The sequence below is a fragment of the Urtica dioica genome, chromosome 6, assembly GCF_054948205.1.
Source record: "Urtica dioica subsp. dioica isolate 48M chromosome 6, U.dioica_male_clone48M_v1_H2, whole genome shotgun sequence".
Classification (NCBI taxonomy): domain Eukaryota; kingdom Viridiplantae; phylum Streptophyta; class Magnoliopsida; order Rosales; family Urticaceae; genus Urtica; species Urtica dioica.
In genome coordinates this window covers 43,262,993-43,278,855 of record NC_142761.1, presented here as the reverse complement: position 1 = coordinate 43,278,855, position 15,863 = coordinate 43,262,993, and the positions used below count along the sequence as shown (strand labels likewise).

The 15,863-nt window shown below is 38.1% G+C and overlaps 2 protein-coding genes across 2 annotated transcripts in view; one reads left to right on the top strand and one right to left on the bottom strand.

Moving 5' to 3' along the window:
- Positions 1-6,679: 6,679 nt before the first annotated feature.
- LOC149394391 (uncharacterized protein At4g37920-like) overlaps positions 6,680-15,863 on the top strand; it is a 78,236-nt gene continuing 69,052 nt past the window's right edge. Inside the window, exons 1-2 of the mRNA XM_089618335.1 lie at positions 6,680-6,882; positions 7,555-7,777. Coding sequence (XP_089474461.1) covers positions 6,680-6,882; positions 7,555-7,777 — 426 coding nt within the window. The remainder of the gene's footprint in view (positions 6,883-7,554; positions 7,778-15,863) is intronic.
- Positions 9,303-15,830, bottom strand: LOC149394397 (uncharacterized). Its single transcript, XM_089617008.1, has 5 exons — positions 15,455-15,830; positions 12,680-13,867; positions 12,279-12,600; positions 10,247-11,887; positions 9,303-9,830 (listed from the first exon to the last, which is right to left on the bottom strand). Exons 1-5 carry the CDS (start codon positions 15,652-15,654, stop codon positions 9,303-9,305), a joined length of 3,879 nt encoding a protein of 1,292 aa, XP_089473134.1. The 5' UTR covers positions 15,655-15,830.

The window sequence follows — 15,863 nt, the reverse complement described above, 5'->3', positions numbered from 1 at the left end:
TGAGATCTTTCTCCCAGATCAACCCTTTTCTTGGGAAATCTGCTTTGAGCACGCAGAACCTTTTGACCAGTGTTTTTCCTCTCAAGAAATCTTCCATACAGAGAGAAGCAGAATGGACGAATATGTCCCATTTTTCCACAGAAGTGACATTTCCAGTCTGGTCTTGTGTGATGCTTTGGAAAAATTTGATCAGATGTTGCAGGAGGTGTGTAACACCTTTTCTGCTGAACGAGGTTTTTGCTGGGAAGCAGGGATAAACACAGTCTTCTTAGAGGGAGGTGACCCAGAACAATACCCAAGTCCTCTGTGGTTGGAGGAGGATTGACCAATCTTGAGTATCTCATTCAGACTTGAGATCCCCGAGTTCAACATTTGAACAGATTTGGTCATGCTAGCAAGCTCGTCATTCAGTCTTGCGATTTCCTTCTTTAGACTTCCAATGATCTCAAGCAGATGAGATTTCTTTTCTAGAAGAGATTCAATCCTGAACTTCATCTCCTCAGGAGAGTCCTTTTTCATCTCAGCGATTTCTTCCAGGAGACTAGCTTGCATCAACTCAAGTTCTTCTATTTTAGCCTTTTGATTGAGGAAGGCATTAGACTCATCTGCCCATTTTACAAAGAGAGTCTTGTAAGCCTCTAAGAGAACTTCATCACTGAGTTCCTCTTCTGCCTCTTCTCTAAGACTCCCAGAGCAGTTCGATACCTCAGTCTGAGACATGATAACTTCGTACGCATAGAGAAGAAATTCATCGCTTAGTTATTCACAGCTAGCAGACTTGAACTCATTAGAACCCTCAGAAGGAGCCAGGGCATTCCCTTTATTCTCCTCTGAGGTGAACTCACTAGATTCAGTGTTCCTCGTCATGAACGCCAAGAATTTGTTTCCTCCTTCTTCTCCACCATCACTCCCGGAAACACTCTCATCATCACTGAGAGTAGTATTGAAGTTCTTTTGTTGGCGTCTCAAGTAATTTGGGCATTCAGCTTGGATATGACCAAAACCCTCACACTCTCTGCACTGAATTCCTTTGGCTTTAGATCCAAATGGGTTGCTTCTATCCTCTCTCCCTTTCTTGTTGAAACTCCCTGACTTGTAGTTCTGATGAGTCTTTTCTCGGTTGTGAGAGGGATGAGACTGACTTGGTGTGTTTGGAGATCTCCTCTCAAACCTCTTCATCAGCTTCCCATAGTTTTTGACCATCAGTGCAAGGGATTCATCGTAGGATTCTGAGGATCCTTCCATTTTCGGAGATTCAGGCTCAGCTGACGTGGTCTTGAGAGCTAAACTCATGTGCTTCTTCTCTGATGAGTCAGTGAAAGACATTTCATAAGTGAGAAGAGACCCAATGAGTTCATCAACTTTCATTTCCGAAGTATCATGGACTTCATCAATCGTAGTCACCTTGATCTTGAATCTCTCTGGAAGAGACCTCAAGATTTTCTTCACCAGCTTAGCGTCTGACATGGGTTCTCCGAGAGCATGAGACTCATTGGACAAGTCTCTAATTCTTACATAGAACTCGCTGATTGTCTCTTCCTCATGCATCTTCATGTTCTCAAACTTGGTAGTAACAAGCTGGAGACGAGAATTCTTGACCTTGTCAGTGCCCTCATAAGTAGTTTCCAGGATGTCCCAAGCCTCCTTAGCGCTTTCACATGTATTGATCAGTCTGAAGACATTCATGTCAACACCATTGTAAATGGCATTGAGAGCTTTTGAGTTGTACAGGGCTGCTTCATCTTCTGTGGGACTCCACTCGACTTCTGGCTTCTTCACAGAGGTGATACCATCACTCAGCAGCTTTTTGGGTGCTTCCCAACCTGTGACAACAGACTTCCATGTTTTGTGATCAATAGACCTAATGAACGCACCCATCTGGGCTTTCCAGTACGCGTAATTCTGCCCATCAAGAAGTGGTGCTCGTGAGATAGAACCTCCTTCCCTGAACGTGTCCATCTCGGTCAACAACAGCTAGATCTAACGAATCTCACCCAGTAACTTTGGGTGCCCGCTCTGATACCACTTGAAAGTCCAAATCTACTGTATAAACTATTTCTAAGGTGTTGTATCAGACAGTAGTAACACCTGTAAAGACACCATACAATAATAGTAAACGAACACACAGAATGGTAACCCAGTTCGGCCTTAAAAGCCTACTCTGGAGGGATGAGTATCCCGGTGAAAAGAGCAACTTCACGAACGGAAAAAGAGTTTAATCGGAATACAATGAATGATAACCTTTCACTATTCCTAACTCCCAGTGAACCGTAGCTTGATGCTAGTCTAGGCTCCCCCTAGACTTGAGCTCCCCTCGCTTTTCACCCTTACAATCACTCAGTGTATTCGTGTGTCGTTCTTCGCCCAGGAAAACACGACTCACCCAATGGGGAATACACCAAAACCTTGTTGGCACACTCAGGTTTTTCGGCGTGAAAGTGTGTGTTACCCTACCTAGGGTTTCGCATTGTCTTATATACGAGACAAACAAAACGAATGTCCTCTGATCCAAGACAGAGACAGATGGCACGCATCCAGCGAGCCCAGAAATAAAGCTGTCAGCAAGACCTCACCGCGAGCTGACCACTTTAACCAAGAGATGTTCTTTGAGATGTTAGAACCACCACGAGAGACAATAAGCAAGCCTGAATCAAAGGGCCAACTTCTTCTAACAACATAGGATTTGTTATACAAGTTTTAAATGATAATAGTATTATGTAATTTACCTAGGAAATTGTGTATCAATTATTTGAATGTTATATGTAATGTGTGATTGTTTATATAAAAAAAAAATATTATTTCATATTTATTTGAAAATCACGAACTCTTTTTCTATTCATATGAAATATTAAAAAAAATTATATATCATAATCAGATACAAACAATAAAAGTTAAGTATGTATGAACTACAATTAATAAATAGAAATTTGTTAAAATTATATAAGTAATGGAGAAATGAAGAATATATGCTCTTCTTTTTTTTTTTTTTTTTTTTTTTACTATTCAAAATGGATTATTGTTGTATATTAAACCATCATGACACTAATAAACTAGTTTTGAGTTTTGACATCATGACGGATCACCTACGTGTTCTTATGTGGGTGGCCTGGCATCTAATAAAATATAAATTCTAAAATAATCAACAAAACGAAAAATGACTAATATGTAATCAAGTACTATTTTAGGAAAAATAATGAAAAACTGTAGACTCTAAATACAAATTGAAAAACCACTTCCCTAACATGTTACAGATAATCACTAATTTGAAATTGAAATGAAATACGACTACCGTCGACTTTATATTTTCATTATCACAAATGGTACTATAAAAAAAATAATTTAAAAGCTGGACTTAAGGTTTATGTCAACAAAAACAATTAATCAGCGATATAATTACCTCGCAGCTGCTGAATCAAATCCGGATAAATCCGCAGTGGTTCTCAGAGATTCCCGCCACATCTTCAACTTTTCCGAGTCGTGTCCGAATCGTGTTTCGAGTTCTGAGAATGCAACTTCGAAGCTTCCCTTTTGGTGCCGTATATTGGTGGGCTCCACCTTGTAGAACACCGGTAAAACAAGCTGTTTATCTTCTTTCATGCAACGGACGATGTGGTTGAGCTTTCAAGACACCACGGAGAATAGCATAGTTCTCTGAGAAGACGACTATTGACATCGCCAATGCCTCGATCGCTTCTAGAAGCACAGGCGAGATTTGGTCTCCTTTATCGAGGTCGTCCTCGTCAATGAAGGCCTTTATTCCTTTCTCGCACAGAGCTTCGTGAAGACTCTTTGTAAAGCCCCAGCGCGTGTCCGTACCTCGAAAGCTGATGAAGACGTCGTATTTTTTGACAGAGGTACTCGAGGACGCCATAATTAAGTTGATCAACCTCCAAAAATATCAAATATCAAGGTTATTTATTTAATCAGAAATGTAAAGGCGAAAAAAAAGGCTCATGGTGTATTCCAATTTCCAAATGACGTTCTTTATATACAAAAAATAAAAAATAAAAGGAGAGAAGGACCGCAACTTGAAATATTTATATTTTATACATATATATCATAATGTCTTTTTTGGCTTTTAGTCCGAAGTCTCTTAACAACTCTAACACACCTACGTAATCAAACTACTAATTTAAGTAACATCAATCATTTAACTTTATATCATTTTAGAACTTTTTAAAAATGATTAATTTTTTAAAATAAAATGTATCAACAAAACACTTAAATAACTTGTTCAATTTTTTTTGAAGTCCAACTAAATTAGAACTCAACCATAAAAACACAATAAATGTTAGGATTTGAGCCCAAGATTCAACCTAAAACCAGAAAACGAATCACAATATGCATAATAAAGACATATAAATTTATCGAAGGTCAATTTTGATGCTGCAGATTTCACAATGAACCCAAATTCGAGAACCGTATTTACGACCTCTCTTGCAGTCTACAAAGAATATCATTGCACATGTTGTTTAAAGAGAGAAGTTAGAGCTATAAAACGTACTTGAAATTTCCAAAATACCATCGAGTAATAACATTTATAATATAATTTTCGCCATCCATAAATCATTGTTGTAAGGTCTTAAGTCGCGGCTAATCAATTAGGTTCTCCTACTAAACTATTTTTTTTCTTTGTTAATTATTATAGTAAGATTATGTTTTACTGAACCTTTTTTGTGATTATATAAAAATAATAGTTTTTTCGCGTCAATATTTTTAAACACGGACCATCAGCCGCAACTTGAAATTAATCACATCTGTTCAAGAAATAAGCGCAACTTTAGAGGCTTTAGACACACATTTTATCTCGTGTAGATGTCTTTTTTTTCCTAGTAGTGGCGGCTGGGTATGGTTAAATTCATAATGCTGACCGATTCATATAGTCAAATGTATTACCTGAAAATAACTGATACACATATATAGACCTAACGGGGTCTAAATATCATAAATATGAGTTGAAAGAAAATCTTATCAGCATCAACCAACCGATGAGATAAATCTCTGGCACAAGAGAATGCGACACTTGTATCTGAAGACTATGAAGAAAGCTATTGGTGGTGGTTTTGTAAGAGGCATTCCTTGACTGAAGGGTGATGATGCATTCCAAACCGAGCTGAGTTCTTCTATGACTGTTGTTCATGAATACGTTCAAGATAAATTTATTGGCTCATCTGATGATGAATCTGTTCACGGCTTGAACAAGGATTATTCTGGACATACTTCTCCAAGCTTACCTATTCTTCAACCCACACGGGGATTTCATAAAGAATTGTGTGAGCTGCAACAAGTGCTTCGCGTGCGGTATGGGAAGCTTATCACGTTTTTAATCGACCATGGCTATGTTCGAGGGGGAGAAAACAAGAAGAATCTGGTTTTGAAACACACGAGGTCAAACTTTATTATTGCTCATATCTATTATGATGACAGTTTACAAAAGTTTATGGAACAAATTCTGAAACAGGGGGAGAGAGAAAGAGTTCATAATGAGCATTGTGGGTGAGATGAAAGCAGATGACGTCTTCATCTCTCAAAGAGTCTGTACATGTAAGAGAATCATTAGGTATGTGAGTAGCTTAGTTGAAGATCGAATCTGGTACATAGGAGATGTTGTTGGTCGTTCTCAGAACATCCGAAATATTAAATTCACTGCGACCCCGCGTCGAATTCCGAATTCTGAGGTCCAATGGAACGAGCCACTTAAAAGCCCATCTAGGCCCAAAAAGAGCCAAGGGCCATCTGAAACGGGTCCAAATTCAAGCCCGAGCTCATCCGCAAAACAATACATGCGCGCGCCGCGCGAGGGGCTTGGTAGTTATTTTTAATAAGTTAACTGCTAAACACGTATTCTCAGGCAGTTATTATTTAAACTATGATGTGATCACGTTTTCTTAGTTTTACTGGAAGGGACCGAGCACGTGCTCGGAGGGTCCGAGAACATGCTCAAACTGTGGAAATTATATGAGTAACAATACTATTTTGGACCACTTTAGATAGTTAGACTGTTTTAAACCAGACCGTTTTATTTTATCATTTTTTATTTATATTTTTCTTAAATAGTAATCGGTCAAGTCTATTTTAGACCGTTTTAGATATATATATATATATTTTTATTGAATTTAAAAAGAAAATACTAGTTAGTCCGATTCAGTCTAAATTCCGGTTTCAAAATTTTAGACCGGACTGGATTGTTTAAAAGGACAAACCGGATCAGACCGGACCGGTGAAATTTTAAACCGTTTAAAACTAGATCGTTTGTCTAAAAACCAACGGTCCGAGCCGGTTTATGGTTTCACCAGTTTTCTTGCGCTGCCCTACCAATAGGTCACACTCATTTTAAAAAGTAGTCAAAATTTCTTTTTATTAAACAAAGAATAATTACACGGACTAAGTCACGTGAAACGTTAGAGTTTCTAAATAGCTAACGTTTCGAGTTTTGCAAAAGTATACTCTTTTTAAATATTTGCAAATTTATACCAAGAACAAGTAAAATAAATACTATAATTACTAGATGACAAGTTTTATTATTTTGATAATTAAGATTAAATTCAAAAAATTATGATTCTTTTAAAATAACCCGCGCATGTAATTATATAAGATAACAAGAACAAGTAAATCACCTTGGATCAATTTATTCAACCTCATCATTAGTGACAGCATTTAACCCAAGTTGGTTTGACCTATGAAATTCCTCCACGTCTTGGCGATAAAGCAAGCGGACCCCACAATTTCTCACTTGGCTTTTTGTGTCGATCAACCCACTTTTCGATTCTCTGTTGAAGACTTCAAACGACACTTGCACTGCACCAGACACGTCGCTGCAGTCCGCATCAAGGTATTGCATCAGAACGTGATCACAGCCACTGATCGGGTTCATTTCAAAAGGTAATTGGTAAGACTTCGCGACAATTTCTCCGAGCTCGGTTGTGAAACGCGATTCCCGCACGAGACTAAGTCGTGGGTAGCTAGAGCTTTTTTTGAATGAAATGAGAGCACACATGAAAACCCGACCGACCTTAACGAGATTGTTGCTAGGAGGCGTAAGGACTTCACGGGGGAGTTTTTCCGTCACCTTAAACACGGGATTGTGAGTAGTTACGTACTTATATCAAGTTTCAATCTTTGATTTTTCGTGTTCTGGATCGTGGGTGGGTTCTTAGACTTAAGGCTATGTTTTGGAACCTAGGAAATGAAAATCAATTGCTTTATTTTCGTTCGCTGTTTGGATCGGGGAAATTTCGAGGGAGAAAATTGTTAATTGGAAAATTTGAGGAGGAATGTATAGCTAAAACATAGAAAATTGAAAATAAAATTCGGTTCTATTCCTCAGAACATGTCAACACAATGAGAAAATTTTAAACTAAATAACTTTTTTTTTTTTAACCTTTACTCACCATTTGCATTTTTCATTTCAACCTTGAATCCGGTTCCAAACAAAAGTAAAATCACAGCTTGTAACGCTCTTTATTCGACTAGAGGTTAAATGTTGGATTAACTAATTCATTCACTCACATCATGTCTTACTCTTCGTGCAGCAATTTCTCGGCTTTCGGCCAGGTGTTTGACTTCTGTTAGCGCTTACGACAACACATTGGAAATCATTGACACGTTTGACCCGGCTCAGGCCAAGTTCCAAGATATCTTAGATTCTCCTTCGATTGAGGTGGCGTGTGAGAAGATCGAAAGCCTCTCCAAAGCGAAGCAGCTCGATTCTTCGTTGATCTTGCTAATAACTTCTGCTTGGGCTTCGGCAAAGGAATCCACAACTATGAAGAACGAAGTACGCTTCTCAACTTCTGCTATTATTCTTAACGGGACTCGCTATAAATCATCGTTGATGTTTGTTTTCAATAGTTATATCAGTTGAGTGTCTGTATATATAGCTTATTATATCAGATGTAAGATTTCATCCTCGTTATATATTTTTAGTAAACATAGGTATAAATAATGGTCAGCATGCTCTATGAGAAAGTTGGTCACGTTAAATCAGTTAATTAGTATTAGTAGTAAAATTAGTGTAGTCAGATTGAATTTGAACCGAAATCAAATTACTTTTATCTTTAAATTCTAGGATGGAACAAGAAATCTGAATTAATATTAGTTTTAATAGTAATCAGTTATGTTGTTATCTCTTAGTACAAATAGGTATTAATAAGGGTCAGTTAGCTTATGAGAATAAATCAGTAATAAAATAAAAATTTCATATAATTTTCTTAGTAGTAAGGATTAGTGTAGCCAGAGAAATTTGAACTGAAATCATTAATAGTCTTATTGATTATGTCTCGGGTCTCTTATCATTTCAACTCATTCCGGTTCATTTTTGAAGTGCAGGTAAAGGAGATAATGTATCAGATTTACAAAACCACGAAGAAGAGTCTCAGGAGTATCGCACCGAAAGAGCTTAAGCTTTTGAAACATCTTCTGAATATCATCGACCCTGAAGAGCGGTTCTCGGCTTTGGCTACGGCTTTCTGCCCCGGAAATGACCGCGAAGCCAAAGACCCCACCGTCTTGTATACGTAAATAACCAGAAAAATACGACATAAGCTTATAATCCGATATTCGTGATCTCTAAAAGCTTGATTAACATGTCTGAACAGGACTCCGAAAGAGCTACGCAAGTGGATTGCGATAATGCTCGACGCGTACCACTTAAACCAAGAGGAGACCGAAATCAGGGAAGCAAAGCAGCTGAGTCAGCCGGTAGTTATTCAGAGACTTCTCATCCTCAAGGAGACCATCGAAGAGGAGTACTTGGAACGGGAAGACCGCAAGAAGCAACAAACCGGAGAGGAAGGTAAATCGGAGGATTTGGAAATGGGTTTCCCATAACTAATGAGAGTTCTAGAGATTTTGTAGTTGCTCGGCTGTAGCTTCAGGCCAGAAATAACAGCTTTTCCGTTAGGAATCCGTGGTATGTAATTAAACATTCTCACCGGAAGTGGACATGTTGTCGTGTTTTTTTGCAAAATATAAATGTATGCATATATCTCTAGTGGACATATACTAAGTTTGTGTGTGTGTGTGTGTGTGTTTTTTTTTTATTTGTATTTTTTTTTATGTGTGTGTAACAGCAATGCATTACATGTTGTATGTCGGGGAATGCAAAGTTCAAAGTTCTTATTCAGATTCATAAAAGTAATTTGGGTTCGATATCATTTTGTGCAAATCATTGTTTTAAAAAAAAAATATTATGGTTGAAGTAAAATTATATCTCAGTGGCTAAGCAATGGAGTTTCAGACGTTTCGCATATTCAAGTCCTATTGGACAAACAAAAATCCAATCGGTAGATACTGTCAATTTTTTAGAAGAGGATCTGTCTGTTTTTGTTTTGTTTTTTTTTGTTTTTTTTTTGTTGGGTTTCTCCGCTTGACCAGCGTGGGGTAAAGGCCAAATGGGAAAAATTCTCCTCTTTACATCTTTGAAATTCTTCCACATCTTGGCGATAAAGCAAGCGGACTCCACATTTTCTGGCTGGCGTTTCACCAAATTCTTCCGCAGCTCTGAACGACACTTGTGTTGCACCAGAAACATCGCGGCAGTCCATGGGAAAGGATTGCATCACAACGTGATCATTGCTGTTCATCTCGTATTTCGTGCTTAGAGGCTGACGTGACTTGGCGATAATTTTTCCGTGCTCGGTTGTGAAACACGATTCCCACGCGATATCATATCTTGAGTTAAGAGCACAGACCGCAAAGCCTGTGAAATCGGGGTTATACCACCCCGGATGTAGATTCACTGTCACTGAACTTCCCTCGCCTTGATGGCAAAACCACTCCGATATTTCTTTCCCCGGAGAACAAATGCCGACTCTGGGAACACTGCTCAGCTGTTGTACATTAGAAAAGGCTTCGTTAGAACATCTCGTGGATGGTAAATAAAAATGAAAAAAATATTAAAAAAAATAGTACCAAATACGAGATTTATACTAAGTTTAGCATGAGACATTCGTTGTATCAATACAAGTGAAAAAATAGCACAAAACATAGAATTTACCATTAGCACGTCTCCACTGGACAATAGAATTTATCGTTTTAAATTTGCAACAAAATTTGAGATTTAGTACTGCTAGATAAACATTGACACCCCATTGGAATTAGTTTCTCGTGTACCGTATATTTTGCATTTAGTAAAGCATTTAGCACTCAGCTAGAGATGCGGTGAACAAAAAAGATCATTTGTAAAAGAAATCGATATAATTCTCAGTATATAATAGGACTAGTGATGCTCTTATTTCAAAACTCAAATTAATTTATCATGACTAAGAAAAGTATGTACCCTTACTGGTTCCGATGAAACTGGTATAACAATCCCAGCCAAAACTCTAGTCTGAAACTCAGTCACTACGTTGGTGAGATCGAGCTCCCAGCAGTCAGAAAAGTTGAACTCCTGTTCGACATGGCTGACTTGAGGACCTTCTGCGAATGCAATCGATGGATTCGAAAGCCTCTCCAGTGACTTACAACCTATTGCATGGAGACGCCTAACCGAGAACGGAAGCTTCGGGAGGAATTTGAGTTTTGAACAACCATTTATATCCACTGATACGAGAGACCGCATATTAAAGATCGTGTCTGGAAGTTTCTCGAGACTTTTACACTTCCATAGGCTCAAGGTTTTAAGGCCAGTCAGATTCTCAATAGATGGGTGCAATTCTTTTATCCCCGTCTTATCCAACAAGAGTTCTTCTAAACACTCCATCGGCTCCAAAATTTCAGGGAAGTGTTTTAACTTTAAGTTCTCTTTTATAGAAAGAATTTTAAGAAACTTGAGCTTGCATATGGCAGATGGAATCAGGTTGCTGCAATCAGTGAGATCAGTGAGATCCAAGTGCTCGAGATCTGAGTTGCCAGAGAGATCCGGGAGTCGACTCAGCTTCCTGCAGTAACTGAGATTCAAGTGCTTGAGATTTGAGTTAAGAGAGAGATCCGGGAGTTGACTCAGCTCACTGCAATCAGTGAGATCCAAGTGCTTGAGATTTGAGTTGCGAGAGAGATCCGGGAGTTGACTCAGCCTGCCGCATTCAGTGAGATCCAAGTGCTCGAGACCTGAGTTGCGAGAGAGATCCGGGAGTTGGACCAGGTTCCAACATCTGACGAGACTTAAGTGCTTGAGATTTGAGTTGCGAGAGAGATCCGGGAGTTGACTCAGCCTGCCGCATTCAGTGAGATCCAAGTGCTCGAGACCTGAGTTGCGAGAGAGATCCGGGAGTTGGACCAGGTTCCTACATCTGACGAGACTTAAGTGCTTGAGATTTGAGTTGCGAGAGAGATCCGGGAGTTGACTCAGCCTGCCGCATTCAGTGAGATCCAAGTGCTCGAGACCTGAGTTGCGAGAGAGATCCGGGAGTTGGACCAGGTTCCTACATCTGACGAGACTTAAGTGCTTGAGATTTGAGTTGCGAGAGAGATCCGGGAGTTGACTCAGCTTGCTGCAATGAGTGAGATCCAACTGCTTGAGATTTGAGTTGCGAGAGAGATACGGGAGTTGACTCAGGTTGCTGCAACCAGTGAGATCCAAGTGCTTGAGATTTGAGTTGCGTGAGAGATCCGGGAGTTGACTCAGCTTGCTGCAATGAGTGAGATCCAACTGCTTGAGATTTGAGTTGCGAGAGAGATCCGGGAGTTGACTCAGGTTGCTGCAACCAGTGAGATCCAAGTGCTTGAGATTTGAGTTGCGTGAGAGATCCGGGAGTTGACTCAGCTTGCTGCAGTATCTGAGATTCAAGTGCTCGAGATCTGAGTTGCGAGAGAGATCCGGGAGTTGACTCAGGTTGCTGCAATGTGTGAGATCCAAGTTCTTGAGGATTGAGGCACGAGAGAGGTCCGGGAGTTGATTCAAGCTCAAGCAACCACTGAGATCCAAGAATTCCAACTTTTGCAAATCCTATATGAAAAGTAAAGCATGATTTTGCAGTATAAGTGATTGGAAATAACAAATAGGTTTTTTTTTTCGCATTCACCTCTTCGAGCTCTTGATTGTTGCATTTGTGGTCCCTTTACTAACTTATATTTATAACTTTTTTTAAAAAAAAATTCGCTTTGTTTTGAACCAATAACAAACTTCTTTAGCATTCTTTATGGAATACAAGAAATAAAATAAGTTAATAATTTAAGAGCTATTTAGCGTTTTGTATTGAATAATGAAATACTTTCTAAAATTTGGAATACAAATATGTTGTTGTGTGATCAGAATGTACATTCGATTGAAAATATAAATGGGTGTTATAGTGGGTTATTGTGGATGCAAAAAATTAAAAGTTCAAGGAGGTGAACGCTAGCAAAAAAAGTTTAAAGGTCAAGGTGCAATAGCTTAACAAGAAAGTGCTAAAAATACCTAAAAACAATACCTTGTATTCACTGTTCCAAACCCATTCAAGTTCTCCACCATGGATGGTTAGTTCGCAAAGATTCTTTGGATTAAAACTCTGTGGCAAGGATTTCAAGGGACAACAATCCCACCGGAAATATCTCAGTGTAGCGGGAAGAAAATCGAGATCTTCAGGGAACATTCGTTTTCTTCCAATAGAATGATTCCATATTGATCTTCCAAAAGAATGATCAATATGGAGAAACCATAGATTACACATTTCTTTAAAGCTTATGGTCAAAGGATTTGTTGTTTCAGATGCTGACATACACTTCGAGAAAATTCCTTTTATTTTTGGTGTCCCCTGATCACAATTCATAGAAGTAAAAGTGAACACATTTTATGATAATAAAATTTAATGTTGCTGCAAAGAAGTGATAAGCATGACTCACTCGGTTCTCTACCAAGACATGGAAAATATCCGATGTAGACCACAATCTACTGCGCTCTCCCGGATCATTTGATTCTCGACGAACAATTTCTTGGCCCATTTCTTGGATCAAATCATGCATCCGTACAACACCATATTCATCCACAGTTATGAGAGCCTTGTCAATGAGAACACTGATTCCCGCAAGTACTCCTTTATATCTGTACCCGAGCATTCTTTGTGTCTCATTCCTATATCTACCTTTAAGGAAGCAGGCAATATCGAGAAACATGTCCTTGTTGTTCTGGCTCAGTTCGTCGTAGCTCACTTCCAGTATGTCTTGGACTTTATGGTATGGAGTTGAGTCAAGTAACTCCATTTCGCTTTCCCATACTTCGATGCTCCTTGAACACAAGTGCCGACCCAAAACCGTGAGAGCCAACGGATTGCCTTTGCCATATTTCTGGACAATTGTCTTTGCCAACTCCAAGTATCTCTTGGCCGGAGATTCATCTCCTTCTTTACCAAAAGCTTTCGAGAGAAAGAGCCGACTAGCCTCCCCAAAACTCAAGTCCTCAATTTTGTGTATTTCATCGGCTTTGATAGCCCTGAGCACTTGTGAATCTCTGCTCGTCACAACAATTCTGCTACCTGGACCGACGCATTCACGATCTATGGCCAGAAGGTCCAATTGCTTTACGTTATCGACATCGTCAAGGACTAAAAGAACATTCCTTTGGCGGAGTCTATCTTTTTCGCGAGGAGTGCCGTGTGTCAAGTTCTTCTCTTTCAACAGTTCCGAGAAAACTCTCTTTTGCAGGTCCGAGGATTGGTGCTTCGTAACTTCCTCTCTGACGTTTTCAAGGAAAAAGAAACCGGAGAATCGATTGTAGAAATTCTTGTACAAGACACGGGCGATCGTCGTCTTTCCGATGCCGCCCATTCCCCAAATTCCAATGACACGAGTGTCCTTGTTCGTTAAGTTGACACATAAAGATGGCTCAATCTTTTTCAAATTGTTATCAATTCCAACAAGACCATTTGTATCATAACTAGAAGTAGAAGGTATCATTTTTAATTCTTCCATGACAGATTCAACAATTTTTTTGATCAACTCGGACTCGGACCTGAAAAATGTAATAAATAAACTGTGGTCAATAAACATATCATCGATTTTTTTTCCCAAAGTTAATGAGTGTATTATATCAAACCTTTAAATTATTTATAAATTAAAAAAAAAAAAAAAACTAAACATCTATTACTCTTTGTAAAATGAATATGCATTAAAAACAGGGTTTTGCGACTAAATAACCAATTAAAATTTTTGGATTTGTAAAATAGTCGAACCTTGTAAAATTAATGAAATAATAAAAAAAAAAAAAACTATATGAATTAGTAAAATAGCGTCCTTCATTTAATATTATAGCCTAATTATCACAAAATATATATATATATATATACATATGTGACTTCGTATTTATATGAGAACCACAAATTTTTTGTAAATTCATATAGAATATTATATATCTCCACCTCGAAGATCTCTGGGACAGTATTTTCAGGAGTATTGGTCTTTGGATATCTACTCTAAATTCCGATTTTTAGCCTCTCTGTATTATCCCGCAATTGGCCAAGTGCTATCTAGTTTGTATTTTGCTTTGTTCTAGATGAAGCTTTCTTTTTCCCCTCTTTTTTAATATATTTTTCAGTTTCTCTTCAAATATATATATATATATATATATATATATATATATATATATATATATTATCATATCCGGGTACAAATATAAAGGGTAAATATATACGAACAATAATTAATGAATAGAAATACGTTAAAACTATAAAAAAAAAAAATAGAGAAATGAAGAATTTAGATAAAAAAAATGGAGTATTGTGTTGCATTTCAAAATATTTGGATCGAATAAACTCTAAATAAACCTTCATGGCGACTACAAAATGGACGGACCTAGGTGTTATTAAGTGGGCGGCCTGGCAACCCTAAAATATAAACGAGAATCTATTTCCCTTATATGTTCCAGATAATCACTAATTTGACCTCCTCTAATAATGTGTTTTTTTCTTTTTGGGTAATAAAACTTTTGTAATTTTGTGTTTTAATAATCACAATGATAATAGAAAAAATAATTTAAAAGCTGGACAATGAAGATATCAAGCTACATCACATTCCTTCTCGTATGCAACTCGTTGACATTTTGACTAAAGCTCTTCCTTCACCATTGTTCAATGACTTGTGTTGCAAGCTAAACTTATTTAATGTGTATAGTTTAGCTTGAGGGGGAGTGTTGAATTATTCAGGATAACTTCGAGTTGTTAGCTAGACTCTAGGAGGTTGTTACGTATTCAGCAAGTTATTTGTATTTAGCTTTATTTCCGATATTATTTCCCTGTATTTAGGATCTATTGTTGCTATCCTTATGTGTATATATTCATGAATCAATAATGAGAAAATTAGACCTCTGCAAAATATTTTCTCTCTGGTTTTCGTATTCTTCAAAAAACTGTAAACTCTAAATACAAATTGAAAAACTACTTCCCTAACATGTTCCAGATAATCACTAATTTGAAATTGAAATGAAATACTACCACCGTCGATTTTATATTTTCATTATCACAAATGGTACTATAAAAAAATAATTTAAAAGCTGGACTTAAGGTTTATGTCAACAAAAACAATTAATCAACGATATAATTACCTCGCAGCTGCTGAATCAAATCCGGATAAATCCGCAGTGGTTCTCAGAGATTCCCGCCACATCTTCAACTTTTCCGAGTCGTGTCCGAAGCGTGTTTCGAGTTCTGAGAATGCAACTTCGAAGCTTCCCTTTTGGTGCCGTATATTCCTGGGCTCCACCTTGTAGAACACGGGTATAACACGCTGTTTATCTTCTTTCATGCAACGGACGATGTGGTTGAGCTCATCCAGACACCATCGAGATTGGGAATAGTTCTCTGAGAAGACGATTATCGAGATCGCCGATGCCTTGATTGCTTCTAGAAGCACAGGCGAGATCTCGTCTCCTTTCTTGAGGTCATCCTCGTCTATGAAGATCTTTATTCCTTTCTTGCACAGAGCGTCGTGAAGAATACTGGTAAAGCCCCATC

Excerpts from the sequence above, each read along its gene's own strand:
- LOC149394397 (XM_089617008.1), bottom strand. The coding sequence starts at position 15,654 with ATGAAAGAAGATAAACAGCGTGTTATACCCGTGTTCTACAAGGTGGAG. Across the intron at positions 11,888-12,278 it reads CCTTTAAACTTTTTTTGCTA|GATTTGCAAAAGTTGGAATT; the intron begins GCGTTCACCTCC and ends CTTTTCATATAG. Across the intron at positions 9,831-10,246 it reads TTAGTCATGATAAATTAATT|CTGAGCAGTGTTCCCAGAGT; the intron begins TGAGTTTTGAAA and ends AATGTACAACAG.